Source organism: Penicillium alfredii (genome assembly GCF_028826965.1).
Source record: "Penicillium alfredii strain IBT 34128 chromosome Unknown utg000005l_segment0_segment0, whole genome shotgun sequence".
Lineage (NCBI taxonomy): Eukaryota > Fungi > Ascomycota > Eurotiomycetes > Eurotiales > Aspergillaceae > Penicillium > Penicillium alfredii.
Window position 1 is genome coordinate 518,787 of NW_026622702.1, and position 21,490 is coordinate 540,276.

The following is a 21,490-nucleotide window of genomic DNA, read 5'->3' on the forward strand; positions in this document are numbered from 1 at the left end:
CGGCGAATGGAACTGCATAGTTCCCACTCACATCTATCAATCCCGAACCCTCCAGGTTGAGTTCATCAGTTGGCGATCATATCCAATATGGCCCTGTTTCGAGCCAACAAGTAGAGACCGGGGCTTAAAAAATGACATGATGCCAAAAGCATGGCCATGGCACCACCACTCAGCAATTCATCCTTCATCCTCGTCATCTTCGGGAATGTCTTCGTGACGATGGGACGCACTCGGCGGGATCTCGGGCTCTCGCTGGGCATTGGTACTCCGTCTTCGCGCCGAAGTGATGGCTCTCTCACCCACGAACGTGTCTCCGGGCCAGTGTGTCTTGCACATGGGGCATCGGTCTGCTTGCTGCATGCGAAAGAAATTCCGCACGCAGTGGTCATGGAGTCTGCCTCTGCAATGCCGATCTTCACAGCGTTGGCCCTATTCACTGCAATTAGCTCCTGGTCTGTGCTTGGGATTATGAATAGAGATTCCAACAGGGGTCCTTACCACAACGATGATATCTTTGCACGCGGAGCAAAACTTGATCCGCTCCATCTTTCGGCCATCAATGACTTCATTGTACTCCGAGACCAACCAGCCCCGTAGCTCCATCAGGGCCCGCGGTGTCAGACTCAAGTACATCTTCCTGCTCTTTTCCAACCAGCCTTCGTCAATAAGACGCTTGACCATGCCTTCCGCCTGTGTCATGCTCAGGGACTGCGTGGAACCACCCTGGCCCTGCTGCGTTTCAATATTCGTAGATCGTCGACGACTGCCATCTCCAGCAGAAACCTTTGCCAGCTGGATGGCTTGCATGACCGAGATGACCATCGCTTCACAACGCCATGTATTATTCGTGTCGAACATGTAGTCGAGCACGCGCTTCACGAAGGCAATCTCGTCGGCGGTGTAGGTCGTCGCGAGCTGCGTCACCGGGTCACTCGTCGTGTTAACGAGCGCATACACCCGCTCCGGCGGGGTACTCGCCGGGTCTTGTTGGGCTGGTTGGGGCTTCTGGCGCAGTGTGCTGCGGATTTCCAAATCAAAGGGCGATATGGCGGAGTTGGCGATGGAAATATACGAGGCCAGGTCCTCGGTAGTAACATCTTCTGGGTTGATTGTCTGGCCCTCTACCGTCAATCTCATGGGTTAGCGCCTGGGACCAACAGGAATCATATTCAAGACCTCTGTCAGAGCTCACTTACCCCGAACTGAGGAAATGGCTGCCACAATAGGCCGAGCCTCTTCGAAGGTCATGGATGAGCGCGCCATGAAGGCCTGCAGAAAAGCGCGGTTGCTGTCATTGTAGTCTATATCCATTGCTGCTGGACTTGCCGCTCCAGCAGCTTGATCGGCACGCGATTCAGAATTTCGTGGGCGGTGCTCGGCTTCTGCGTGCTTCTCGACAGTGAAGTGGGATCGCGGAGACGCGCCTCGCGTAAATCGCCAAATGCCAAGGCCCGCAGATGACAGCCCAGCAACCATCCAACGGCGAATGCCAAAGTAGAATTCCTGGAGTACTCAAAGACAATCATCTTCGTCTATATATTTCAAATACTTGACTTTAAAACTACGAACGGCGAAATATTCAGGGATCGTTTCAAAGGCGACTACGACTACGCCTTAGCCACTCGAGATGCTTCAACCATCCATGCAATATCGGTAAATTTGTTCTCGCGAGTCTGATATCATGACATGAAACACCAGTGCCCCTCAGCAAAAGAGAATACCTCGACCCCTAGGCCCTAGACGCTCCCCTGCGCAAAGGAAAGTGGAATCGAACCACCCCACGGATATCACCCAACGCCAACGATGGAAAAACGTGCATCAAAGAAGAAATAAAATAGAAAAGAAACAGCTCAGTCCGCACGAACATCCCTAGTACCTCCGCCGGGTCGGCTCCGGACTCGGGCTGCGGGTGGCGCTGCGCGCATCTCGGCCCCGTTCCTTCAACCACTTCTTCGTGCTCAGTCGCAGGTCCCGGTCGAGTTCCGGGACAGGGTCTTTGCGATGGATGAAATTGCACAATCCGCCTCTCACACACCCCTCGCCGCTATTGAGCCGACAGCACGCTTCTCGAAAATCTGTCACGGGCGATAATTCACAGTATATAGGCCGCGCTGCATACCAGCGCGAATTCAGTGCATCGCATGCCGCCTGTGCATCTTCTTCGTACTTGAACCGGGCGTAGACGTTGCCAATCAAATCTGGCGAGGCAAAAAGAAGTCAGCAAATGTCGCCGATATCCTACCGCATAGCAAAGGGGGCGTCCAACTTACGGTCATTGTTATTGTCGCAGACAACCAATTCCTCCAGCTCGCCGTAATTGCACAGCTCACACCATACGTCCTCGTAAAATGCATCGAAGTGGTTTTGCAGCTGGCTCGGGTTCATCTTGTTTTTGGGATCGTAGGCCGGGTTCTGGTACATGTTGGGCATCAAAACCGTCTGTGAGTATGACGGCTTGACGTGCTTCCGAGAGCAGCGGTCTCCGTGTCGACAGGCGCCGATCTTGTAGTAAAAGGAGCAGTTGACCTTGTCCTGCTCGGTACCGAAGATGGAAGCGAGGTAGTTGGCCATGATGAGTAAGAATCTCGCGAAAACTGCGGCTGTTAGGACTGCGGACGGGAGGAGAAAGAAAGAGAGAGATGTCGCGCAGGTGAAGGAGGCGATCGAACCAGAATTGAAAGCTCGGTGATATCGAATGCCTGAAGTTTCTGGAGAGCTCCAGGGCTGACTAAAGCTTTGTGCGGAGAAACTATAGTCCGTCTACATCCACGCCACCGCTTGCTTGCGACATTTCTCTTCTCAAATATTTCTCTTCCATTCTGTGTGATGTATACTAGCAGGCGGAGAACCTTCTCCGTCATCCGAGACATTCATTGTTGTGAAAAGTTCCAGTCCCATATCAACTCATCAATGCATTCCGATCACTGTCTCTCCAAGAAAACCACCCGGCTGCCATAATCCGAGTCAAAGGTAAACTGCAGCCCAATATTCATCAAGGTTGCCCCCGAATATGTTCCATTTTGGTCAACCCTATACAGAGCCTGTGGCTCCAGTCCCTGCAGTCGGACCCACGGCAAAGCATGGTTCACATTAGGCCTAGTCTGGAAGGCAAACAATACAGCCTTTTTGCCCTCTTCAGAAACAAACAGAGCTGCCGGCCAGCTGGAGTCCTCGGGCAAGCGAAGACGGTACATGTCGCCGGTCAGAACAATGGGGTTGACCCGTTCCGCAAGAGCAATGAGGCCCGGCAGAGCAGCTTTGTCTTCCTTGGGAACGGTGGCCGGGTCCAGCTCTAAGCCAAACGACCCACCCATCATGGCGACATGTGCGCGGAATGAGATGGGCACAGTCCGCCCAGTCTGTTGGTTTGGCACTGTCGAGAGATGCGCCCCCATAGCGCTGGGCGGGTAGGCCAACGAGGTGCCGAGCTGTATGGAGATGCGCTCGACGGCGTCAGTGTCGTCTGAGGTCCAGATCTGCGGGAAAAACTGCAGCACGCCTGCGTCAAATCGCCCGCCTCCAGAAGCGCAACCTTCCCAGAGAACATCGGGGAATTGCGTGGTCAGGTTGTTGAAGACGCGGTACAGTCCCAGCTGGTAGGCGTGTTCTGTGGCCGGAGAAGGCATCTCGTGGATCCCTCGGTTGTTGTCCCATTTGACATAGGAGATTTTGGCACTCTTCAGAATGTCGGACACAGAGCTAATGATGAAATCCTGCACCTCGAGCAGTGCCAAATTCAAAACGAGCTGGTTCCGTCTCTCCGTGCGCGGGTACGACCCCGCGTGCAAAGCCCAGTCCGGGTGCTCATGGTACAGGCTTGAGTTGGGGTTGACCATCTCAGGCTCGACCCAGATACCGAAACGCATGTTGGTGGACGAGTTGGCAACTTTGAGATTCGTGATGCTGTTCACCGCGCTCCTCAGACCATGCGGGAACCGCCTGGGGTTCGGTACCCAGTCGCCCAGGCCAGCCGTGTCGGAGGTGCGTGGATACTTGTCGCCGAACCAGCCGTCATCCAGAACGAACAATTTAGTTCCCAGGTCCGCCGATTCCTGGGCCAAGTTTTGGATGGTGCTCTGGTTGTAATCGAAACTGAGACCCTCCCAGCTGTTCAGAAGCACCGGACGGTTCTTGGTTGCGAACTTGCTTTTTATCAAGTGGTTGCGATATAAACGGTGCAAAGACCGTGAAACTCCACCAATGCCGTCTTTCGAATAGACTGCAACGCACTCCGGTGATGTTAAAGTCTCACCAGGACCCAGAGGCCATGACAGCTGGCTGGGGTTGAAGCCCAGCAGCGCGCGCGTGAGCCCCTGAGAGCCTTTTTCGACCTCGACAGAGAATGAACCCGAGTAAATGAGCGAGAAACCCCATGCTTCGCCCTGCGACTCGGTGGTGGAGGGATCCACCAGTGCAAGGAAGGGGTTGTGCAGGTGAGACGAGTAGCCCGTAGAACTCCCAAAACTATTCAGGGTTAGATATAGTTCCACTCAGTTGCCGTCCTCAGGCTTTTCTACGTACCTCTGGGTCCCGTACTCGACCTTCCTCCTCTCGCGGTGTGCCTCTCTTGCCCAGTCGCCTCTCAGGCTAATCATATCCAAGTTCTCATAGGGGAAATCCACACTCATACTCGCGAGTGTCTCAATTGTGATATTGCCTTTGCCCTTGTTCGTCACATTGGCGCTGCGCACAATGGCATCGTATCGAGGAAAAATCGAGTACGACAATTCCGCAGACACTGCGCTGTAGTTGTCATGAAGATGAATCAACAAGGTAGTGACGTCGTCTTCGGTTCCCATAGTCGCCGGCAAGCCGGGTAAAGCGGGTTTCCCATGGACCACCGAGTAGGATTGATACTGTAAGTCTGACACTGTGTATCCTTCAGACTGACGCACGCGGATCGCAGGAATGCGAAAGTCCCCTCGGCCTTGGTCGGGGAACTCGCGCCGCACACGGCCTTGCTCCCCAACCCAGCCATTCACCTCGCCCATTGCCTCCATGGGGATCGCACCGGTTACGCTGCCGCCAAAGTGGTCGGACACCAGATCGCCGGTGCTATTGTCCACATGAAAACGGTACGAGACATTGTCGCCGTTGAGGGCAAAGGTCGTGCCCTCCACAACTACTTCTATAGATCAAAAGAGGCATGTTAGCATCGAAGACATGAAATAAATAAATCCAACTTACCCTTTACATTTGAGTCTCGGGCCGTCACTAGGAGACACTGAGTTACCAGCAGACTAGCGACAGCCGTTGTGCTTGCGATGCGAACCATTTTAGTCTCTTTGCTAAAGAGGAATAGAAGACAGAAGGAAAGGCATACATTTAAATACTTCGTGAAGAATGTGGGGAATCGCACCGACTTCCAACCCATGCGGAGCAGCCAATAAGCCGGAGCTCATTCCACCATCTCCAGACGTCGTTTGTGCCCAAAAAATGCGGAGGAACCCCGGGGATTTCGCAGTGGAAACACCAGCGGCTTTGATGGTGTTTCATTGGCCACTTGCGCAATCCCGCTGCTTCCCCACGGGCACCTTTGCAAAGTGAGTCTTTTTTTTCAATTCTCATGTCTTTTCTCCGGAGTCTGTGAAGTGCGGTATTATTCGGTATAGTGTCGCTGGCTGCACCCCGGTCTAGCCGCGGGATTTCCCCAGGATGAGGCAAGCCAAGGCTTGCGCAGTATGCCGGTGGGACTCTGGTCGGTTAAGTCCAAAGTCCTCGCTAATAGTGAATCACAGTGAACGTCGGCGGAGATGTGAGGCCCGAGAACCAGGTCTTCCTTGCACTTTTTGCTCCGACCGAAGACTGTCTTGTACACGCAACAATCCAATGTTGAGAGAACCCCCGAGCAAGCGCCATGGGCCAGTCTCTGTGTCTGATACAACATGGCCTGTAGAATGTCTTCGCTCGTCCCAGACTTTGAAAGGCTCCTTGCCGGCTCAACCTCTTTGCACAGAGCTAGTGCAACTCTACTTTGACTACGTGCATGATAAATTCCATTCACTCTTTCATCGGCCGAGCTTCGTGGAGGATATACTTCGGGGACAGGCTCCCCCGGTTCTGCTATACGGAATGGTGGCCCTTTCGGCACGGTAAGCTGAGTCGGGTAATTCTCGATTTATTCTAATGGTGGCCTACGCAGATTCTCGACGGATCCTTTCTTCTCTGGAATAGATCCTCGAGAAAGAGGACAAGACTATGCCAAGGAGTGCGAGCGCTTGCTGGACTTGAATGATGTCTCGTTGACAACCGTACAAGCGGGCGTGCTATTAGGGGCCATTTCCATCACAGATGGCAAGCCTGCCTCGGAAACCATATATTATGCCATTTCGTGTCGAATAGCACAGCTGCTTGATCTGCCAAACCGCCAAGCTTCAAGCCGCGTGGAACAAGAAGTCAATATCAGAAGTTCGTCCAGCACTTCAAACTTCTATTTGCAAGAACTAATGGACGAGATAGCCTGGTGGACTTTGTGCATGATCGACGTGTGGTCTTCGGCTGGAGTACAGCTACCAAGACTACTGACGCCCAGAGACCAAGTCCCATTGCCAATGGAGGAGCTCGCATTTTTACGCATGACGCGGGATCAAAAGTTCGATGTCGACATCAACCCAGAAACCGCATCATCCCTTCTAGCCCAGATGGTCCGCTTGAATCGGATCTTGCAGCAGATCAACGACTTCAACGTCAAAGCCGCAAACAGCGAGCTCGACAACGCAACTATCATGCAGAACATTGAGAATCTCTCTAATCAGCTCGACGCATGGCTCGAAGTACTTCCCACTCGTATCCGGGATACACGCACCAACATGGTCAATTTTGCATCCCAAGGACTCGGCCGACTCTTTGTGACGCTCTATCTAGGCTACTACCACTACGGACAGATGCTCTTCTACCGCTTCCTACACGAAGACTCACACACCTTTATTCCGTGCACACGATACTATGCAAATAAATGCAAGCAACACGCAGAAAAGCTGTGTGAGATCCTGTATGCCTCGGACGAAGTCCCGGGGTGTGATGTGCGGTATAATATGGTGGGACACGTTGTGGTGATCGCATCAACGGTGCAAATCCACAGTCTCCTATTTGCAGTTGAGGACGCCAATGTAGCATTGGCACGTACCCGCTTGGAGAAGAATTTCTGTATCCTGACTCGTCTGCGGCGTCTCTGGCCCACGCTGGATATCTGCATGGATCGTCTCAAGGCATTCCACGAGGCGTGCAGGAGCTCGGCAGATACGAGTTTCTGTATGGATCGGTGGATGGTGCGGTTCTTGGTCGAGTTTGCAAACCCAGTGAGTGACCAGGCTTCTCGCGTGTCTGATGATAGTAGCTGGACTTTGGGGAACATAGGAATTACTTGGGGCGAGATGGGTTAATAGGTAGCTTGGCCATGGTCCATGCTATCTAGGTCCATGGTGTGTACAATGGAATATAGTCCTGTGGATGAACAAATTGTAATCAAAACCAAGGCTATTTCAGCCTATCTGAGGTGAGAGTATCATATCTTCGAATCTTTGTTGATTCAGTCACCGAGAAAACCGTGGCACGCATGACGTTTGCCAACATCCCACAAGATTATTAAGCCCCGCACTCAACAGCCCACCGGAACAGGTTTATTGATCAGCATTGCTCTTCTGGCTATCAAGCGCTTTGCTTGTGCATTATCGTCTTGCCAAGTAAGTCTTGCAGCTTTTTGAGGTACCAGTACTCTGGTTGGTATGACTATGCATCACTGACACCCGACCCAAGATATATCCATCAACCATGACAGCCAAGACCATCATCGTCACTGGCGCCTCAAGAGGTATCCATTGTTCCAACTCCACTAGTCTTTTCATGCTAAGATTTCCCGCTAGGCATTGGACTGGCCGTGGCCAAGTACTTGCTCACGGCACCGCAACCCCACAATGTGGTGGTGGTTGCTCGCAGTCTGGAGCCCCTCCAAAAGCTCAAGGCGCAGTACAGCAAGCAGGTCGAGGTGCTGAACGGCGATCTGGCTGATCTGTCTCTGGCCCAGAAGGCTGTGGACCTTGCTCTCAAGTCCTTCGGGCAGCTTGACGGACTCGTCCTCAACCACGGCATCCTGGGCCAGGTAGGCAGGATTGCCGACGCCGAGCCTGAGCAGTGGAAGCAGGGCTTTGACGTGAATTTCATCAGCTTGATTGCCTTTGTACGTGGATATTTTTCCTTCTGTTTCGATTCTCTATCAAATAAAAAGCTTTACATGCATTTCACTGACATACAACAGACCAAGGCAGCTCTGCCGGCCCTTCGCCAGTCCAAGGGCAAAATCATCTTCACCTCGTCCGGGGCAGCCGTCTCTGCGTACCGCGGCTGGGCTCTGTACGCCGCCACCAAGGCCGCCATGAACAACTTCGCCATGAGCCTGGGCGCCGAAGAGCCCGAGATCACCTCGGTGTCCGTCCGACCCGGCATGGTCAACACCGAGATGCAACGCGAGCTGCGCGAGGACCACGCCACGACCCTCGACGCGGAGATGCACTCCAAGTTCACGACGGTCCACAAGGACGGCAAGCTCCTCGAGCCGGAACAGCCCGGCCATGTTATGGCCAAGCTGGTGTTGGATGCGCCCAAGGACCTTAGTGGTCGTTTTCTCTCGTACGTGTGCAACCCCCTATCAAGCCCTACGACTACTCGAATTGTGCTAATGATTGAACAGATGGAACGACAAGGAGCTCGAGGCTTTCCAGGCATAAGATGTAGATATTTTTTATTCTCAAATATAGCGAGTGTATCCGGGGATATCTGTTGCACTGTACAGCAGGTCAGTATCGAATGCCAAACCATCAAGAATCCAAGTTCAATGTAAAATGACAGGATACAAATCAGCCGAAAGATGAAAAGCAGGTTACATTTTAGAAGCATTAGGTGCAGTACACCTTCATACTTAGCATGGAATGTAGGGTGATCATCATGTAATTGGGAATCAAAACTCTGAGAAAAACTCTTCGCGTACCTTAAACATATATTGAGTAGACGCCGGTACTACAGTCATGAATCAAGCTTGGATATCATCAAATCATATAGTATTTCGACATCGAGGTTTGCTGAAAAGGCTATGAACTTGTTTTCCTATATGCTTCCGAATGTCAGCGACATGATCCCGACACATGAAAACTGGGATAGTGAGAGGAAAGCAAGGCAAGTATCAGTTCGTCCGTTTGGCTAGGACAGGTAGGTCACCATGGATTGTATGATAGGGGCGACAACAAGGTTCATCACGATAGAAAATAGAAGAAAAAAAAAGAAAATAGTACAATGCAAAGGCATACCATTAGTACACTGTTAGTGTAAATCCCTAGGGAAAGGAAAACCCATTTTGAAGAGTTTTCGTGTCTGGATCAGACAGATGAAGAGAAGGAAGAAGCTGAGAAGAAAAGAAGAAAAAAAACCTGCGACAAAAGTGGCCCAGGGCGGTGTGGTCCTGCCGGCAAAAGAGGTGAACGGGCTGCCTTGGCCCACCTGATTGTTGCGAGAGGATCAGTTAGAAACTTTGTGCCCCAAGAGAACTTCTCCTCTGGCTCTATTCTTTCAGATTCAATCTTCAACTGCATTCTCATTCTGATATTCCCCGAGGATTTGATTCACCATGTCCGATCGCGAGTTCAACTGTAAGTCGAGCTCTCTCGAGTCTTGGTTGCACCCGCGAATCGAGAACTGACCTGCTTGAACAGCAAACGATGACTTGTCGCTCCCGAAAGGTATGTCTTCGAAGCCTCTACTCGATGCAATGCACCTTGTGCGAGTGCATTCGATATGAATGCGAGATGCCCTTACACGACTTCGCGTGTCTATTGTTCTCGCGCCTTTCGATCTTAGCTGACCTGGCGATATCTTTCAGCGACGGTCCAGAAAATCATCACAGAAATCTTGCCCCCTTCATCCGGGCAGACATTCTCTAAGGACGCGCGCGATCTGCTCATGGAATGCTGCGTCGAGTTTATCACATTGATCTCCTCTGAGGCCAACGACATCAGCGAGAAGGAAGCCAAGAAAACCATCGCATGTGAGCATGTCGAGAAGGCCTTGGAGGAGCTCGGGTTTCAAGATTACATTCCCGAGGTGCTCGCTGTTGCAGGGGAACACAGAGAGCAGCTGAAGGTTCGTCTAAGTCCTTTTGACCGCGGTAGCTTACTGAGAATACTAACCCCATATCCTGTTTACAGTCTCGCGAGAAGAAGCAAAGCAAGATGGAGCAAAGTGGGTTGTCCGAGGAAGAACTTCTGCGCCAGCAGCAGGAACTATTCCGGTCTGCGACAGAGAAGTACAATGCAGGACCGGAGTAACCATCGGGCTCCCTCAGACAACCCATGCGGGTCATGGAGAAAATTTGGACGCTGGGCGTTTTACATGATGCACGGACTGGGGATGGATCTGGCGTTATTTTCTTGGTTCCTGGTTTTTAATATTTTTCTGATTTCTGGTCTTTTGCTGGCCTTAAGAAGAAACCAAGGCGACTATCCTTTCATGGGCTGCCTTTGCGTTGTACATCGGGATAATGGCGTCGATTGAATGTGTAGTAAATCCTGTAGAAGTAGCATGTGCGAGGGCTCCATATGGTTGGACCCGCAGAGGGGCCTGGTATGCGATTGATCAGTTAGCCTACAATAACATGAATCAATTAGGCAGCGAGGCTGAGGCCTAAGTGTACAAATGAATCCTCAGTGGCGGTTTAAAAGACCAAACCGCCATTCCTCGCATCTATCATACCTCAAACCCCCACGTGACCTGCATGCTCGTGCCAAGCCATGGCCAAAGCCAGGACCTCGCAGCGCAAGTCGCACCGCAGAGCTTCCGCGCGCAAGCAACGCCCACCCCATTCCCCCGAAATGCCTCCCTTCAAGGATGAGCACATCCTAGTATGAAATCATCTTACTTTTTCTTCGGATATGAGAGCTCTGCTGACTGACTCCCCTCCAGCTAATTGCGCCAGGTTCGGAGACGACCTTGGCGCAACTCGGCCTGCCCGAAACGTTCACGCCCGCGCGATGCCGTTTCCCCACGCGCATGTTTCCCGCAGAGAAAACGGGAGAATATGAGCCATATCGTATCCGTGAGAAGCGCCAGCAAGTCAAGGTCAACAATGGCACATCTGCGCCTGAGGCATCGAAGGAGGACGTGGAGATGAAAGATGCCACCAAGCCGGGGCAAGAGGGGGCCGCGAATGCGGAATCTGCAGAGAAGCCAAGTGGTGAAGGCACCGAGGCAGAAAAGGCCAATGAGGAATCAACGCAGACGGTGGAAGAGGTCTACTACGAAGAGGACGTCGCCTCCGATGAGGGCGCAATTTATCCCATGGAGAACGGGCGCATCGTCGACTGGCCTTGCTTCTTTGCTCTGTTGACCCATATCTACAATGCCCTGAGCCCGCCCTTCCACACCCCGATCTTACTTATCGCCGAGCCCGTTTGGACTGCGCGCGATCGCGAGGCCATTACCCAGTTCGTCTTTGAAAAGTTCAAGGTCCCCGCCTTCAGCCTGATGGACTCTGCGCTTGCTGTCTGTTATGGCTACGGTACATCGACTGCGACTGTCGTTGACGTGGGCAAGGGAAAGGTCGATGTGACCGCCGTCACAGATTTCGTGGTCAACGAACACGGCCGGGGAATTGCACTGGAAGGATGTGGTGGAGATGCTATGACCGATCGACTCGTAGAGCTGCTTGGCTCGAAGGGATTCACCCGGGAAATGTGCAAGCAGCTCAAGAGAAGCAACATCACCGAGATTCTTCCCCCGGGAACTCCACTGCCTGGTGCCGCGGCCACTGCTCGCCAGGGTGCCAACCCCGCCACTGCAGCCTCGACTGGATCAACAGACGCAGGAAATGAATCCGCACCCCGTGGGCCAGGAGATGGTACTCAAACAGGCACGGAGGGTGGTAACGGAGAAGAAGAGGGTGTCTTGGATGTGGCGGCCATTGTCAGCGGCGACACCAATGAATACCTCGCCAACATTGAGAAGGAGAAGTCGACGACCAAAAAGGGTGCAGTCGATCCCAAGCAGCCTCGTCTTCCCAATTCCAAGAAGGAAAAGGCCTCGTTCCAGTTCGAAGAGTTTGTGCAGCTGGAAGAAGAGAATGCTGCTGCCAGTGGTTCCAAGCGATACATTCGTCAATCGCGTGAGATTGAAGTCAGCGTCGAACGCTTTCTTCTGACGACGCCTCGGCAGCAGACCGGGGATCGTCTCAGCAACATGATCCTGGAGGACATTGCAACCCAGATCCATCATACCATTCTCGCCGTCCCAGATGCTACAAAACGAAGCGAGCTCTGGGACTCTCTCATTATCGTTGGAAATGGCAGCAAAGTAAAGGGTAAACATCATAGGCCACTTTTTCTGCTGATTTTTTCTCGCTAACATGACCTCAGGCTTCGTCCAGGCTTTGCTTGGTGTCATCACCCAGAAGTTCATCCTGTCTCCCTCCGCCACGATCTTCACATCTGAGATTCCATCCGCCTTTACCACGCCTCTCCCCACCGGTGGCACCAACACACCGGTTTCCATGGGCCAACCCGGGCCGATGTACCATCCGGCAGCGCATGGCGTCAACCCGCTGCTTGTTGCCGCAACTCATAACAACCCCGGCATGGCAAATATGCCCCCGGGCACGCCTTCCATGGATCCCAACGCTGTTTCACATTACCGTTCAACCGGCCACTCTCAAAACCCTACTTCCGTCAAGACTCTGAAGCCCCCCGAGTATTTCCCCGACTTCAAGGATCAGGGCAACCTCAACGGCCCTGGTGCCAGCGCAAGTGGTGTTGCAGGCTCCGGTCCCGGAGGTGCTGCTACGTCCACCCCCGGCAGCCACGGTATGGAAGAGGCCGTTTTCCTTGGTGCCCAGATGGCTGCCAAGGTGTTCTTTGTGGTTGATCAGGGTCTCAGCAAGGGCTATATGAGCCGTGTCGAGTACAACGAAAGCGGGCCATCGGCAATTCACGAGTACACCGTGTAATGGGATCTGGACGCTTGAAGGATCCATCACTGAGCGTTGAGCTTTACTTTCCTCTTCTCTTGTCTCTGGACAATAGTCATTTCTTCTTTCGGCGAAGGTGGCTGGTTTGCGCGTGAAAGATCTCTCTTGTGTCTTTGTAATGTATGCTATGAATGCCTCCTAGAAAAAGCAGCAGGAAGCAGGTGTAGGATTGGGAGTTAGGTCGAATATTTCTCAATGAGCTTCAATCAATTCGTTCGAAATACGTCTCTTATTACCGAGTATCTCTCATTAAAGAACTGGAAGACCGCTGATCGGCCTACACAGCCTTCATACATATTGAGTCACGTGGTCGCTATCTAGGACTTATCGCCAGCGCCACATCTTGAGTTGCGACTCTCATTTCATTTCTTCCTCATCTCATTGTAACCCCGACCAATCCCAAGCACATTTCAACTTGAAACTTGGCGTTCTTGGTTTACCTCCTCAACACTTAGCTTCATCCAGTTCATTCGACACCCTCCGCCCCAGCCACCATGCCGCGCGCCGAGGCCGGAAGCACGAAGGCGATCAGCAACAAAATGAGGTCCAAGGGCCTGGGTCGCCTTCGGTGGTACTGTCAGGCTTGTGAACGGCAGTTGCCCGACGAGAATGGCTTCAAACTCCACACCCAAAGTGAGGGCCACGTTCGTCGAATGCTGTTGATCGGCGAAGACCCTCGAAAACATATCCAGGAGTACAGCCGGGAATTTCTGAAGAATTTCGTGGATTTACTCAAGACTACTCATGGCGAAAAGCCAGTCCACGTCAACCACTTCTATCAGGAAGTCATCAGGGACAAAAATGTGAGTTTTATTCTCCGCTCTTCGTTCTACTGAAGGTTTGGTCAACGATGATGCTAATTAGTTATATATAGCACATTCACATGAACAGTACTCAGTGGAAAAGCCTTTCGTCATTTGCTGCGCACCTCGGGAGAGAAGGGATTTGTCGTGTGGAGGAAACCGAGAAGGGTCTGTTTGTCGCGTGGATCGATAACAGCCCCGAGACGTTGCGCAAACGTGAAGCTGTCATGAAAAAGGAGCGCCAAGACAAGGGCGACGAGGAGCGGGAGCAGCGCTTGATTCAGGATCAGATCAACCGGGCTCAGCGCACAGCTCCCAAGACCGAAGAAGAGGAAGACCCGAATGCGAAGCTTTTGCAGAGGGAAGAGGGCGAGAAAATTACCTTGAATTTTGGCTTGAGCTCGAAGACAAAGCCTGATACAAAGCCTCCCTCTCCACCAGCGACTACGGAGTCCCCCGATACGAAAGATGCGACCCCTGCGGCCGCCACCGAGACGCCGACAACGGACACCGATGCCCCGGCCTCGTCTACCCAGGCTCCCGCTTTAACGTCTGCTAAAATCTCGATGTCCTTCGGAGCACAGAAACCGAAGAACGTCTTTGCCTCGGCGGCGAAAAAGAACCCTTTGGCGGGCAAGAAGGGCTCTGTTTTGGCGCCCCCTAAGAAGATGACAGAGCAGGAGAGGATCATGAAAGCAGAGATGGAAGCCATGGAGCGGAAGCGGTCACGTCCAGACTCCGGCTTTCCGAACTCGAAGCGGTCCAAGATCTCGTGAAGCATATTCTGTGGAGATATCTAGAATCTGATTTCCCGCGCCGAGTTACCAATCTCGACCACGACATGGCCGCACTACCCCGTGGCGTCGTTCATCACACCCGCATCGACATGCGGTCCAAATATCGGATGGATAGTCCTGCGTCTTTCTACGGAAATTCCTGACCGGTCGGTGCCCTTGGCCCTGAGTCTGAGACAAGTCTACAGGTCATGACAAGTTGGATCTCCCCGAGCGATTGCGCTCCAGATGCTATCTATGGGAATTTGATATGCCGTTTAGAGCTTGTGGATAATCACAACGCGTATTTGTGGACCAGATATACTGGGCACTCACCGCGACCATGTCCAATCTTCATGAGCTCTCAATCTCAGCATGTGATATCTCTCTTTATTTGGTCCAATACATTGGCTACCCGCATTTTTGTACTTAAGTGCATAATCTGATCAGTATGCTAAGTGAGGACTTCGAAAAAGCGTTGTATAAGGCCTTTGCTATCCCAACATATGAAGTGCCTCAGGAATCTGCTCGCACCGAGTTCACAAATGGACGCGGCCAGATATGATAACAGCCCGGGTGGTCTAGTGGTATGATTCGCGCTTAGGGCAGCCAAAACCTAAGCACTCCTGCGCGAGGTCCCGCGTTCGATCCGCGGCTCGGGCCGTTTGTTTTTGCTTTTTCTCTTTTTATAATTTGTGATGGATTAATTCCTATAAAATATTCATGGTCTGTCTGTTGATGACTTAAACCAATAAATGACCCTCTAAATTACTCTTCCGCCGGCACCGGCAACCCGTTATGAAACACCACCTTCCGCTTCTGTTTCTCCATCGCCTCGACGGCTTTCTGTCTGCGCAGGTCCCGAGCCTGTTGATCCGTAAAGAGCACAAAATCATACGTCAGCAGTGGGGTGCCAACCTCGACGCCGTATTTCGACGCCATGGCCGGGTCCGTTACTTGCAATAAGTCGACAATCAACGACTCCTTGACACCAAACACCGGGTCCGACGTTTCGTAGGGATCACCGCGTGGATAGAGGGCACTGTTAATATCAGTCAAAAACGAATCCCCGTCTTCGTGAAACTACCAGGGCACCCACGTTACCAGCAAATCGAACCCGGGCTTATCCAACATGAAATGCACATGGCCCGGCCGGTTCGGATGGCGGCCGAGTCTCTGGAGCATCTTACCGACGGGCCCATCCATCGGAATCGGGTACGGGACGGGCACAATAGCCTGAAAGAAGAAGCGGCCATCAACATCAGAGTGCAGCACGCCCCGACCATCGGGCCCATCACGCGCCGGGTTCTGCACATCATAGAAGCCCTTGGAGTCGCCTTCCCAGACATCGACCTTGACGCCGGCGATCGGCCTGCCCTCGGTATCGGCCACTGAGCACAGCACCAGCAGCGGCGTCGCGTCCGGGTCACTGTGCAGCGCAGAGCCGAGACTCTTCTCGTGCGCGTCGTGCGTGTGGAACGGGCCCAGCACCGTGCCCTCGCTGGCGGGCGCCTGGCGCGGGTGGTTGATCGCGTCCACCAGCATGCTAACGCCCAGCGTGTCCGACAGCAGGATCATCTCGTGCCGCAGCTCGTCGCTGATCTGTCCGACCTCTGTGAGGAATGGATCCCCGTCTGCCACTCCTCTGTTGACAGTCGAGTCTCGCGACAGAAATCGTGTAGGTGTGTCACGATCTGCTCGAGTAGATATCGGAGTCGTGGGTCGGGACATTGTCGGTTCACGATGTGGACGTTCTCTGTGATGTTCTCTGTCGTCAGGTCTTTCATGGGCGGGATGTCCGTCGGTGGCTTGCAGCGGCTCATCTTGGATTCCTTGGATGTTTTGTGGTTCTGTGGTTCTTTGCTTATTCTTGTTTTTCTCTCAGAGCTCTGTCCTGCCTTGCCACTCCGATATATGGCCCCACCGCTGGAGAGCTGCGAGCCCCATGTGGGATCTCCAAGGAACCCCACATGCCGCAAGCTTAGCATCGCGAGAGAGATATAGACGAGTCGAGTTTGGGTGATGAGAGATATTTACAGCTGCATTGATATAGGATAGATTAGATGCAAGTCTATGTAAATTCATGTAAATACAAGTCTCCCTGGCATGCTAAACATCACATTGCAGCTTCAAGGAGCGGGCGGGATCCTCCTCGTTAGGGCTCGGTGGTTCCGATTGCAAATGACTTGAATATGGTTCGATCAGGTCGAGAGAAATATATAGTCTACTTCCTATACATAATCTGCACGAGATTGAGAAAAGAGTGGTTGAAATCGACAGTTTCGCCTGTTCCTCTATGGGAAAAAAAAACAAACTCCAACCCCATGTTGCCCAAGAGTCCAAGCCCCCTGGGCCATGCGAAAAACAAAAAGAAACCCCAAATCTAGTTCTATCCATAAAATCCATGTCCTATCCCATCTATATCTCAACATCATGTCACCATGAAGTTTCTCGTGAGCTCCTCTCAGCTGTTCATGCCTCTCCCCAAAGACGAGGCCAGGATTGTTTGGTGGCACAGCCAACAGAGAATAGTATTGTGAACAAGCGCGCCCTCGGGAGTTTTGACAACCTTAGTGCATCTGAGATGCTTCGCTGTCCGTGGGGCCGAAGTAACGATTCAGTTCCTGCTCGAGCTCGGGCCCAGAGATAGAAGGCATAGTCAAGCTCTGCTTGACCGGGTCGATGCCCTTGGCATGGGCGCTCGCAAACACAAGATCAAGTTCCTCGAGCGTGCGGCCCTTGGTTTCTGGGAAGAAGAAGTAAACGAAAGGAACGAGCGCAGCGTTGAAAACAGCAAAGATGATGTAGGTTTGGTATCCGATATTCTTGAAGGCCGGCGGCGTGATCATCACAATGAGGAAGTTGGACATCCAGTTGGAGCTGGTCGAGAGCGCATTGGCCTGGATACGGATGCGCAGGTTGGTAATCTCTGCCGGATACAGCCAGGTCATGCCCAGCCAGCCAATCGCAAAGAAGGAGTTGAAGACAAAGAAGAAGACGGTCGCCGTAATACCGTACTTGGGCTCCAGCACCGGGGCCCCGTTGGGGGCTATGGTTCCCGTAGAGACTGCACCCGCCAGAATCGCCATCGATACGGCCATCCCAAAGGCGCCAATGATCATGAGGTTCCGTCGGCCGGTTCGCTCAATCAGAGGCAACGCAGCAAGCGACGCAAAGAAATACTCGGTGCCATTGGCAGCAGCCAACAGACGGGCCATGGAAGGTCCGAATCCCAATGAGTTTTCGAACAGGAAAGTCGCGTAGTAGGTAACCAGGTTGATGCCACACATCTGCTGGAAGAACTGCGAGATCATGGCGAGCAGCGAACGGCGCATGTTTTGCGATGGCCCGTTGGTCAAAAGTTCCGTCATCTTGAACTCGCCACCCTTGCTTTGAGCTTCAAGAGCTTCAACAATGTTCCGCTTCTCCTCCACAACCTCAGGGTCGTCCTCTTCCTTGCCCAGGAGACGGGCAATGACGTTCTGAGCCTCGGTGCGTCGACCCTGCATGATCAGCCACCGTGGCGAGTCGGGCAGATAGAGGAGTCCGATCATGACGATAATGGTGAAGAAGGACTGGAACATAAGAGGGAACCGCCAGCGCACAGAGCCACTCAGGAAATAAAAGCCATAGTCGACCCAGTAAGCAATCATGACACCGCACGAAATAAGCGCCCCAGAAAGCATGATCAAGACACCGCGTCGCTCAGGACGGGCGCACTCGCTTTGCCACGTTGGGATTGCTGGAAAAGGAGAAAAGTCAGCATCGCAATGTTGATTGAGTTGGATTGTGATGCTTTACTGGATGTCACCATGCCATTACCAATGCCGCCCACAACGCGACCTGCCACGAAAAGACCATACTCAAATGAAGCTGCCTGCATGATGGTGCCGATGATCATGATGGCCGAACCCCAAAACGTGGAGGACTTTCGACCCCATCCCTCACCGTAAAAGAGAATGAGCAACGATCCCAACCAGCATCCAATCTGGTAGATGGCGACTCCGGCGGCTTGGGTATTGGCATCACCGGTACAATAGTTCGGATCGGGGATCGTGTTATCCGGGTTGTTCAACCAGCAGAGGTCGTTGGATTGATCCCGAGGCGTCATGAGGACCTGGTTCTTTTGGAACGAATCCAGGGTGAGAAGTGCACTGAGTACACCTTGGTCATAACCGAACATCAAGAATCCGCAGCTCGCAACGAAGCCAATCGACCAGTTGAGAGATCGTCCGTGCAAGAGCGAGCCCCCAACCTTCCACTCTGGGAGGTCTCCCATCTTGCTAAGAAAGCCCGAAATGCCCGTAGGGACACCACCTTGCTGGCGTTCATGTTGGATTCGTTCTTCCTTGGACAGAAACTGGGACGAAGGAGGCGAGGATCCGGAATCCGATGGATTTACATGCTCCGAGGTAGCCTGTGGCTTGTCTGAGGTGAAGGTCGACATGATGGAGAGGATTGCCAGTGCGCTTTGCTTTCCTCGAACTTGATACTAATGCCAAAGGCTCGCGGGTTTCAAGGTGGCTTTTATAACTTTTCATCGTTGGGCAGCCCGGGACCACAAGCTCCCTCGTAGTCACCCTCTATGTCTCCTGTTGGGCTTCTTGTGATCAGGCTTGGCGATTTCGCCGAGAGTGCGCCCATCTGGCCGGGCGTCTCTGAGAATCCACCATCCTGCCAAGACTCGAGACACAGCGGACTTGGCCTTGAGTCTGGGGAAGCGGAATATACCATTGCAGGAAACTGAATGGATGATCTTAGGGCTTTGGTTGCCTGCTGGGCATTGATTAATGCCTCATGCACAGTGATGCCAAGAACTCAGCGAATGCGAACCATCCCGCTGCTCTCTTGATCCTCTGATCCGGGGCACGAATATGGAGTATCCCCGGCCATGGCTCACGTCATGGGGTCTTGGTCCCAAGCAGCAGACAACGAGAAGGAGTCGGGCGCTCCGGGTGGATAGGGATAGAGAGAAGCAGCAAAGACCAGCTTGATGTTGTGATTGCTGCTTCAGGGGGGGGGCAAGGTAAAGGTAGATCCCCCATAAGGCTACCGATGATTTGCGTTGTAGAGCCGCGCCCGAGAGGATCGAGCATGCATCCGATTTTTCCAGAAGGATAGCCGAAGAAAAGGCAAGGAAAAAGGGGACTGCGGGATTTTTGGAGATGTTTTTGGGGGGGGGGCGTGTCCATGCCGAAGGCTGGGGTATCACCAGTCCGAATGCCGTCTCTCTCGGGCGTAACGGGCCGCATCCGCTCATCCTGCCGCCCCGGTAGATCTGCGCCAACGGACCCGAGACATCGGGAGGTACTAAATTTGGTTCAGAATTGGGGCCCCAGATTTGAACCGAGGCTCTCCCCCAAAGAACCCTTGAGGGTAAAATAATGGGAAGTCATAAGATGAGGCATGCCGATTGATGCCAACTCTTCGCCAACCATGCAAAAATGGGTTGCGAGAAAAACAAGTAGAAGGAGCAGAAGCAAAAAAGAAAGCGGCGAATGATGAGAAGGCCAAGTGATAGAGGGCAGAAAAAGACGGAGTTGTGCCGATCAAGCTGACTCGGAATCAACGCGGTCAGGGTCTGGTTAGGAGTCATTCTTGCGAGGCCTGATCCGCTGGGAGTATAGGGCCAAAATGTGATGCCTGATAGTTCTGCCTGTTCGATAAGGCATAACTTCTACCCCAATGGAATATTAATGATCCGAATCTGTGATGAATTAATGCCTCAGGCCATAGTCAGTGTCTTCTGAATGCCTAATATATAAGGCGTCAAATCAAGGGGTGATCCGGGATGGAACAATTCTAGTCCGTGACCGAGACCAGACCGCAAATTGCCGGGTTCGGTGTCATCATGAAAACGGCCAATCCTACTGTATCCATGGATGTATGCCAATCGAAGGAGGCCAAGCTATCAATTTCCCTTTGCGATTTCGCACAATTCTCCTGAATCTTGTGTGATTCATCGACTGGATGTGTATAACATATTTTATTTGAATCACGGGGTCTTTGGAGAACTCGCTGTATACAATCGCTTACCCTCTCTATTTCATTCCTTTTATCACCCAGGGAGAGACCCTTTCAAATAGACTGTCAAGCGCAGATCAACACTTGGATGGTTTTGGCTGGGTCAAGGGTTCAGGGGGAATTGCGACGCTCATCTCCACATGCCGCTTTAAGAGGTGATCGGCTGTGGCGATGAGGAGCCAAGTTGGGAACATCATTATCCGTACAAACTCTGAAAAGGGGCAATATGGGAGGGACCACTGCAGGGCTTATAGATCACAAACAATCCCGACTGAAATAATGTCCGTGGGGAAAAATTGAAATTACTACATAACTAATTTCCCTGAAGCTCAAGGAGTAACCAGAGGGCCTCGTGAGGAAATCTAGAATGGCTGATATAATGTTAAAAAAAGGTTCTGTTTGCCTTGGAAATTAAATCGCAATATCGGTAATATTCTTAATGTTTTGTATTTTGTTCTTCTGGGTGGAACGTGTGTTACGCCCCACGTGCTGATGATTTTCCCGTGGACGCGCGTAAGCCAATAAATGGTAGCAAGATCCATTGGCTTACTTAAGGGACTTTAGGGGGGGTCAAAGGAGATTTGGAGATATGAAGATTTGAAGATTTCACTTCAAAATTACTGGTAAAATTATAGAAAAGAAAAAAAAAATTGGCAAAGTGGCGACCGGTCTCGTTGGTTCGCTGCAAACAGCCACTTTACAGACAGTCAAAGAAGAAAAAGAGAAGAGAAAATACAAAACAGAAAAAAGAAAAGAAAAAAAAATTAAAATTTACGTCTTGAAACGGATCGACCCATTTTCAACTTTGTCCGTTCCCACTCTGTTCCCGGCCTTCTCTCTCTCTCTCTCTCGCTGTGAGCAGGGGATGCTGTGCGACTGGTAAACTT

General features: G+C 52.2%; 10 protein-coding genes across 10 annotated transcripts; 5 read left to right on the forward strand and 5 right to left on the reverse strand.

The window, feature by feature from the left end:
* Nucleotides 1–177: 177 nt before the first annotated feature.
* Nucleotides 178–1,476, reverse strand: NUU61_003637 (non-structural maintenance of chromosomes element 1 family protein; the record flags this gene model as incomplete). The annotated part of the gene is made up of 3 exons (XM_056654219.1): nt 178–429; nt 499–1,121; nt 1,197–1,476. The coding sequence occupies 3 exons, from the start codon at nt 1,474–1,476 to the stop codon at nt 178–180; spliced, it is 1,155 nt and encodes a 384-aa protein (XP_056512246.1).
* A 393-nt stretch (nt 1,477–1,869) lies between these two features.
* Nucleotides 1,870–2,571, reverse strand: NUU61_003638 (zinc finger CCCH domain-containing RNA-binding protein; the record flags this gene model as incomplete). Its single annotated transcript, XM_056654220.1, has 2 exons — nt 1,870–2,198; nt 2,271–2,571. 2 exons carry the CDS (start codon nt 2,569–2,571, stop codon nt 1,870–1,872), a joined length of 630 nt encoding a protein of 209 aa, XP_056512247.1.
* Nucleotides 2,572–2,921: 350 nt separating this feature from the next.
* NUU61_003639 (alpha-galactosidase) lies at nt 2,922–5,275 on the reverse strand (the record flags this gene model as incomplete). Its single annotated transcript, XM_056654221.1, has 3 exons — nt 2,922–4,464; nt 4,522–5,128; nt 5,188–5,275. 3 exons carry the CDS (start codon nt 5,273–5,275, stop codon nt 2,922–2,924), a joined length of 2,238 nt encoding a protein of 745 aa, XP_056512248.1.
* Nucleotides 5,276–6,551: 1,276 nt separating this feature from the next.
* On the forward strand, nt 6,552–7,382 carry NUU61_003640 (putative C6 transcription factor; the record flags this gene model as incomplete). Its single annotated transcript, XM_056654222.1, has 1 exon — nt 6,552–7,382. The coding sequence occupies one exon, from the start codon at nt 6,552–6,554 to the stop codon at nt 7,380–7,382; it is 831 nt and encodes a 276-aa protein (XP_056512249.1).
* Nucleotides 7,383–7,770: 388 nt separating this feature from the next.
* Nucleotides 7,771–8,723, forward strand: NUU61_003641 (SDR family oxidoreductase; the record flags this gene model as incomplete). Its single annotated transcript, XM_056654223.1, has 4 exons — nt 7,771–7,810; nt 7,863–8,176; nt 8,255–8,625; nt 8,687–8,723. 4 exons carry the CDS (start codon nt 7,771–7,773, stop codon nt 8,721–8,723), a joined length of 762 nt encoding a protein of 253 aa, XP_056512250.1.
* Nucleotides 8,724–9,616: 893 nt separating this feature from the next.
* nctB (negative cofactor 2 transcription regulator complex subunit NCB2) lies at nt 9,617–10,313 on the forward strand (the record flags this gene model as incomplete). Its single annotated transcript, XM_056654224.1, has 4 exons — nt 9,617–9,638; nt 9,702–9,728; nt 9,869–10,128; nt 10,194–10,313. 4 exons carry the CDS (start codon nt 9,617–9,619, stop codon nt 10,311–10,313), a joined length of 429 nt encoding a protein of 142 aa, XP_056512251.1.
* A 462-nt stretch (nt 10,314–10,775) lies between these two features.
* NUU61_003643 (uncharacterized protein) lies at nt 10,776–12,982 on the forward strand (the record flags this gene model as incomplete). Its single annotated transcript, XM_056654225.1, has 3 exons — nt 10,776–10,886; nt 10,948–12,340; nt 12,396–12,982. 3 exons carry the CDS (start codon nt 10,776–10,778, stop codon nt 12,980–12,982), a joined length of 2,091 nt encoding a protein of 696 aa, XP_056512252.1.
* Nucleotides 12,983–13,497: 515 nt separating this feature from the next.
* Nucleotides 13,498–14,582, forward strand: NUU61_003644 (putative C2H2 finger domain protein (Kin17); the record flags this gene model as incomplete). The annotated part of the gene is made up of 2 exons (XM_056654226.1): nt 13,498–13,806; nt 13,878–14,582. 2 exons carry the CDS (start codon nt 13,498–13,500, stop codon nt 14,580–14,582), a joined length of 1,014 nt encoding a protein of 337 aa, XP_056512253.1.
* Nucleotides 14,583–15,347: 765 nt separating this feature from the next.
* On the reverse strand, nt 15,348–16,310 carry NUU61_003645 (uncharacterized protein; the record flags this gene model as incomplete). The annotated part of the gene is made up of 2 exons (XM_056654227.1): nt 15,348–15,621; nt 15,679–16,310. The coding sequence occupies 2 exons, from the start codon at nt 16,308–16,310 to the stop codon at nt 15,348–15,350; spliced, it is 906 nt and encodes a 301-aa protein (XP_056512254.1).
* Nucleotides 16,311–17,149: 839 nt separating this feature from the next.
* Nucleotides 17,150–19,026, reverse strand: NUU61_003646 (sugar porter family MFS transporter; the record flags this gene model as incomplete). The annotated part of the gene is made up of 2 exons (XM_056654228.1): nt 17,150–18,321; nt 18,381–19,026. 2 exons carry the CDS (start codon nt 19,024–19,026, stop codon nt 17,150–17,152), a joined length of 1,818 nt encoding a protein of 605 aa, XP_056512255.1.
* Between the last annotated feature and the right edge of the window lie 2,464 nt (nt 19,027–21,490).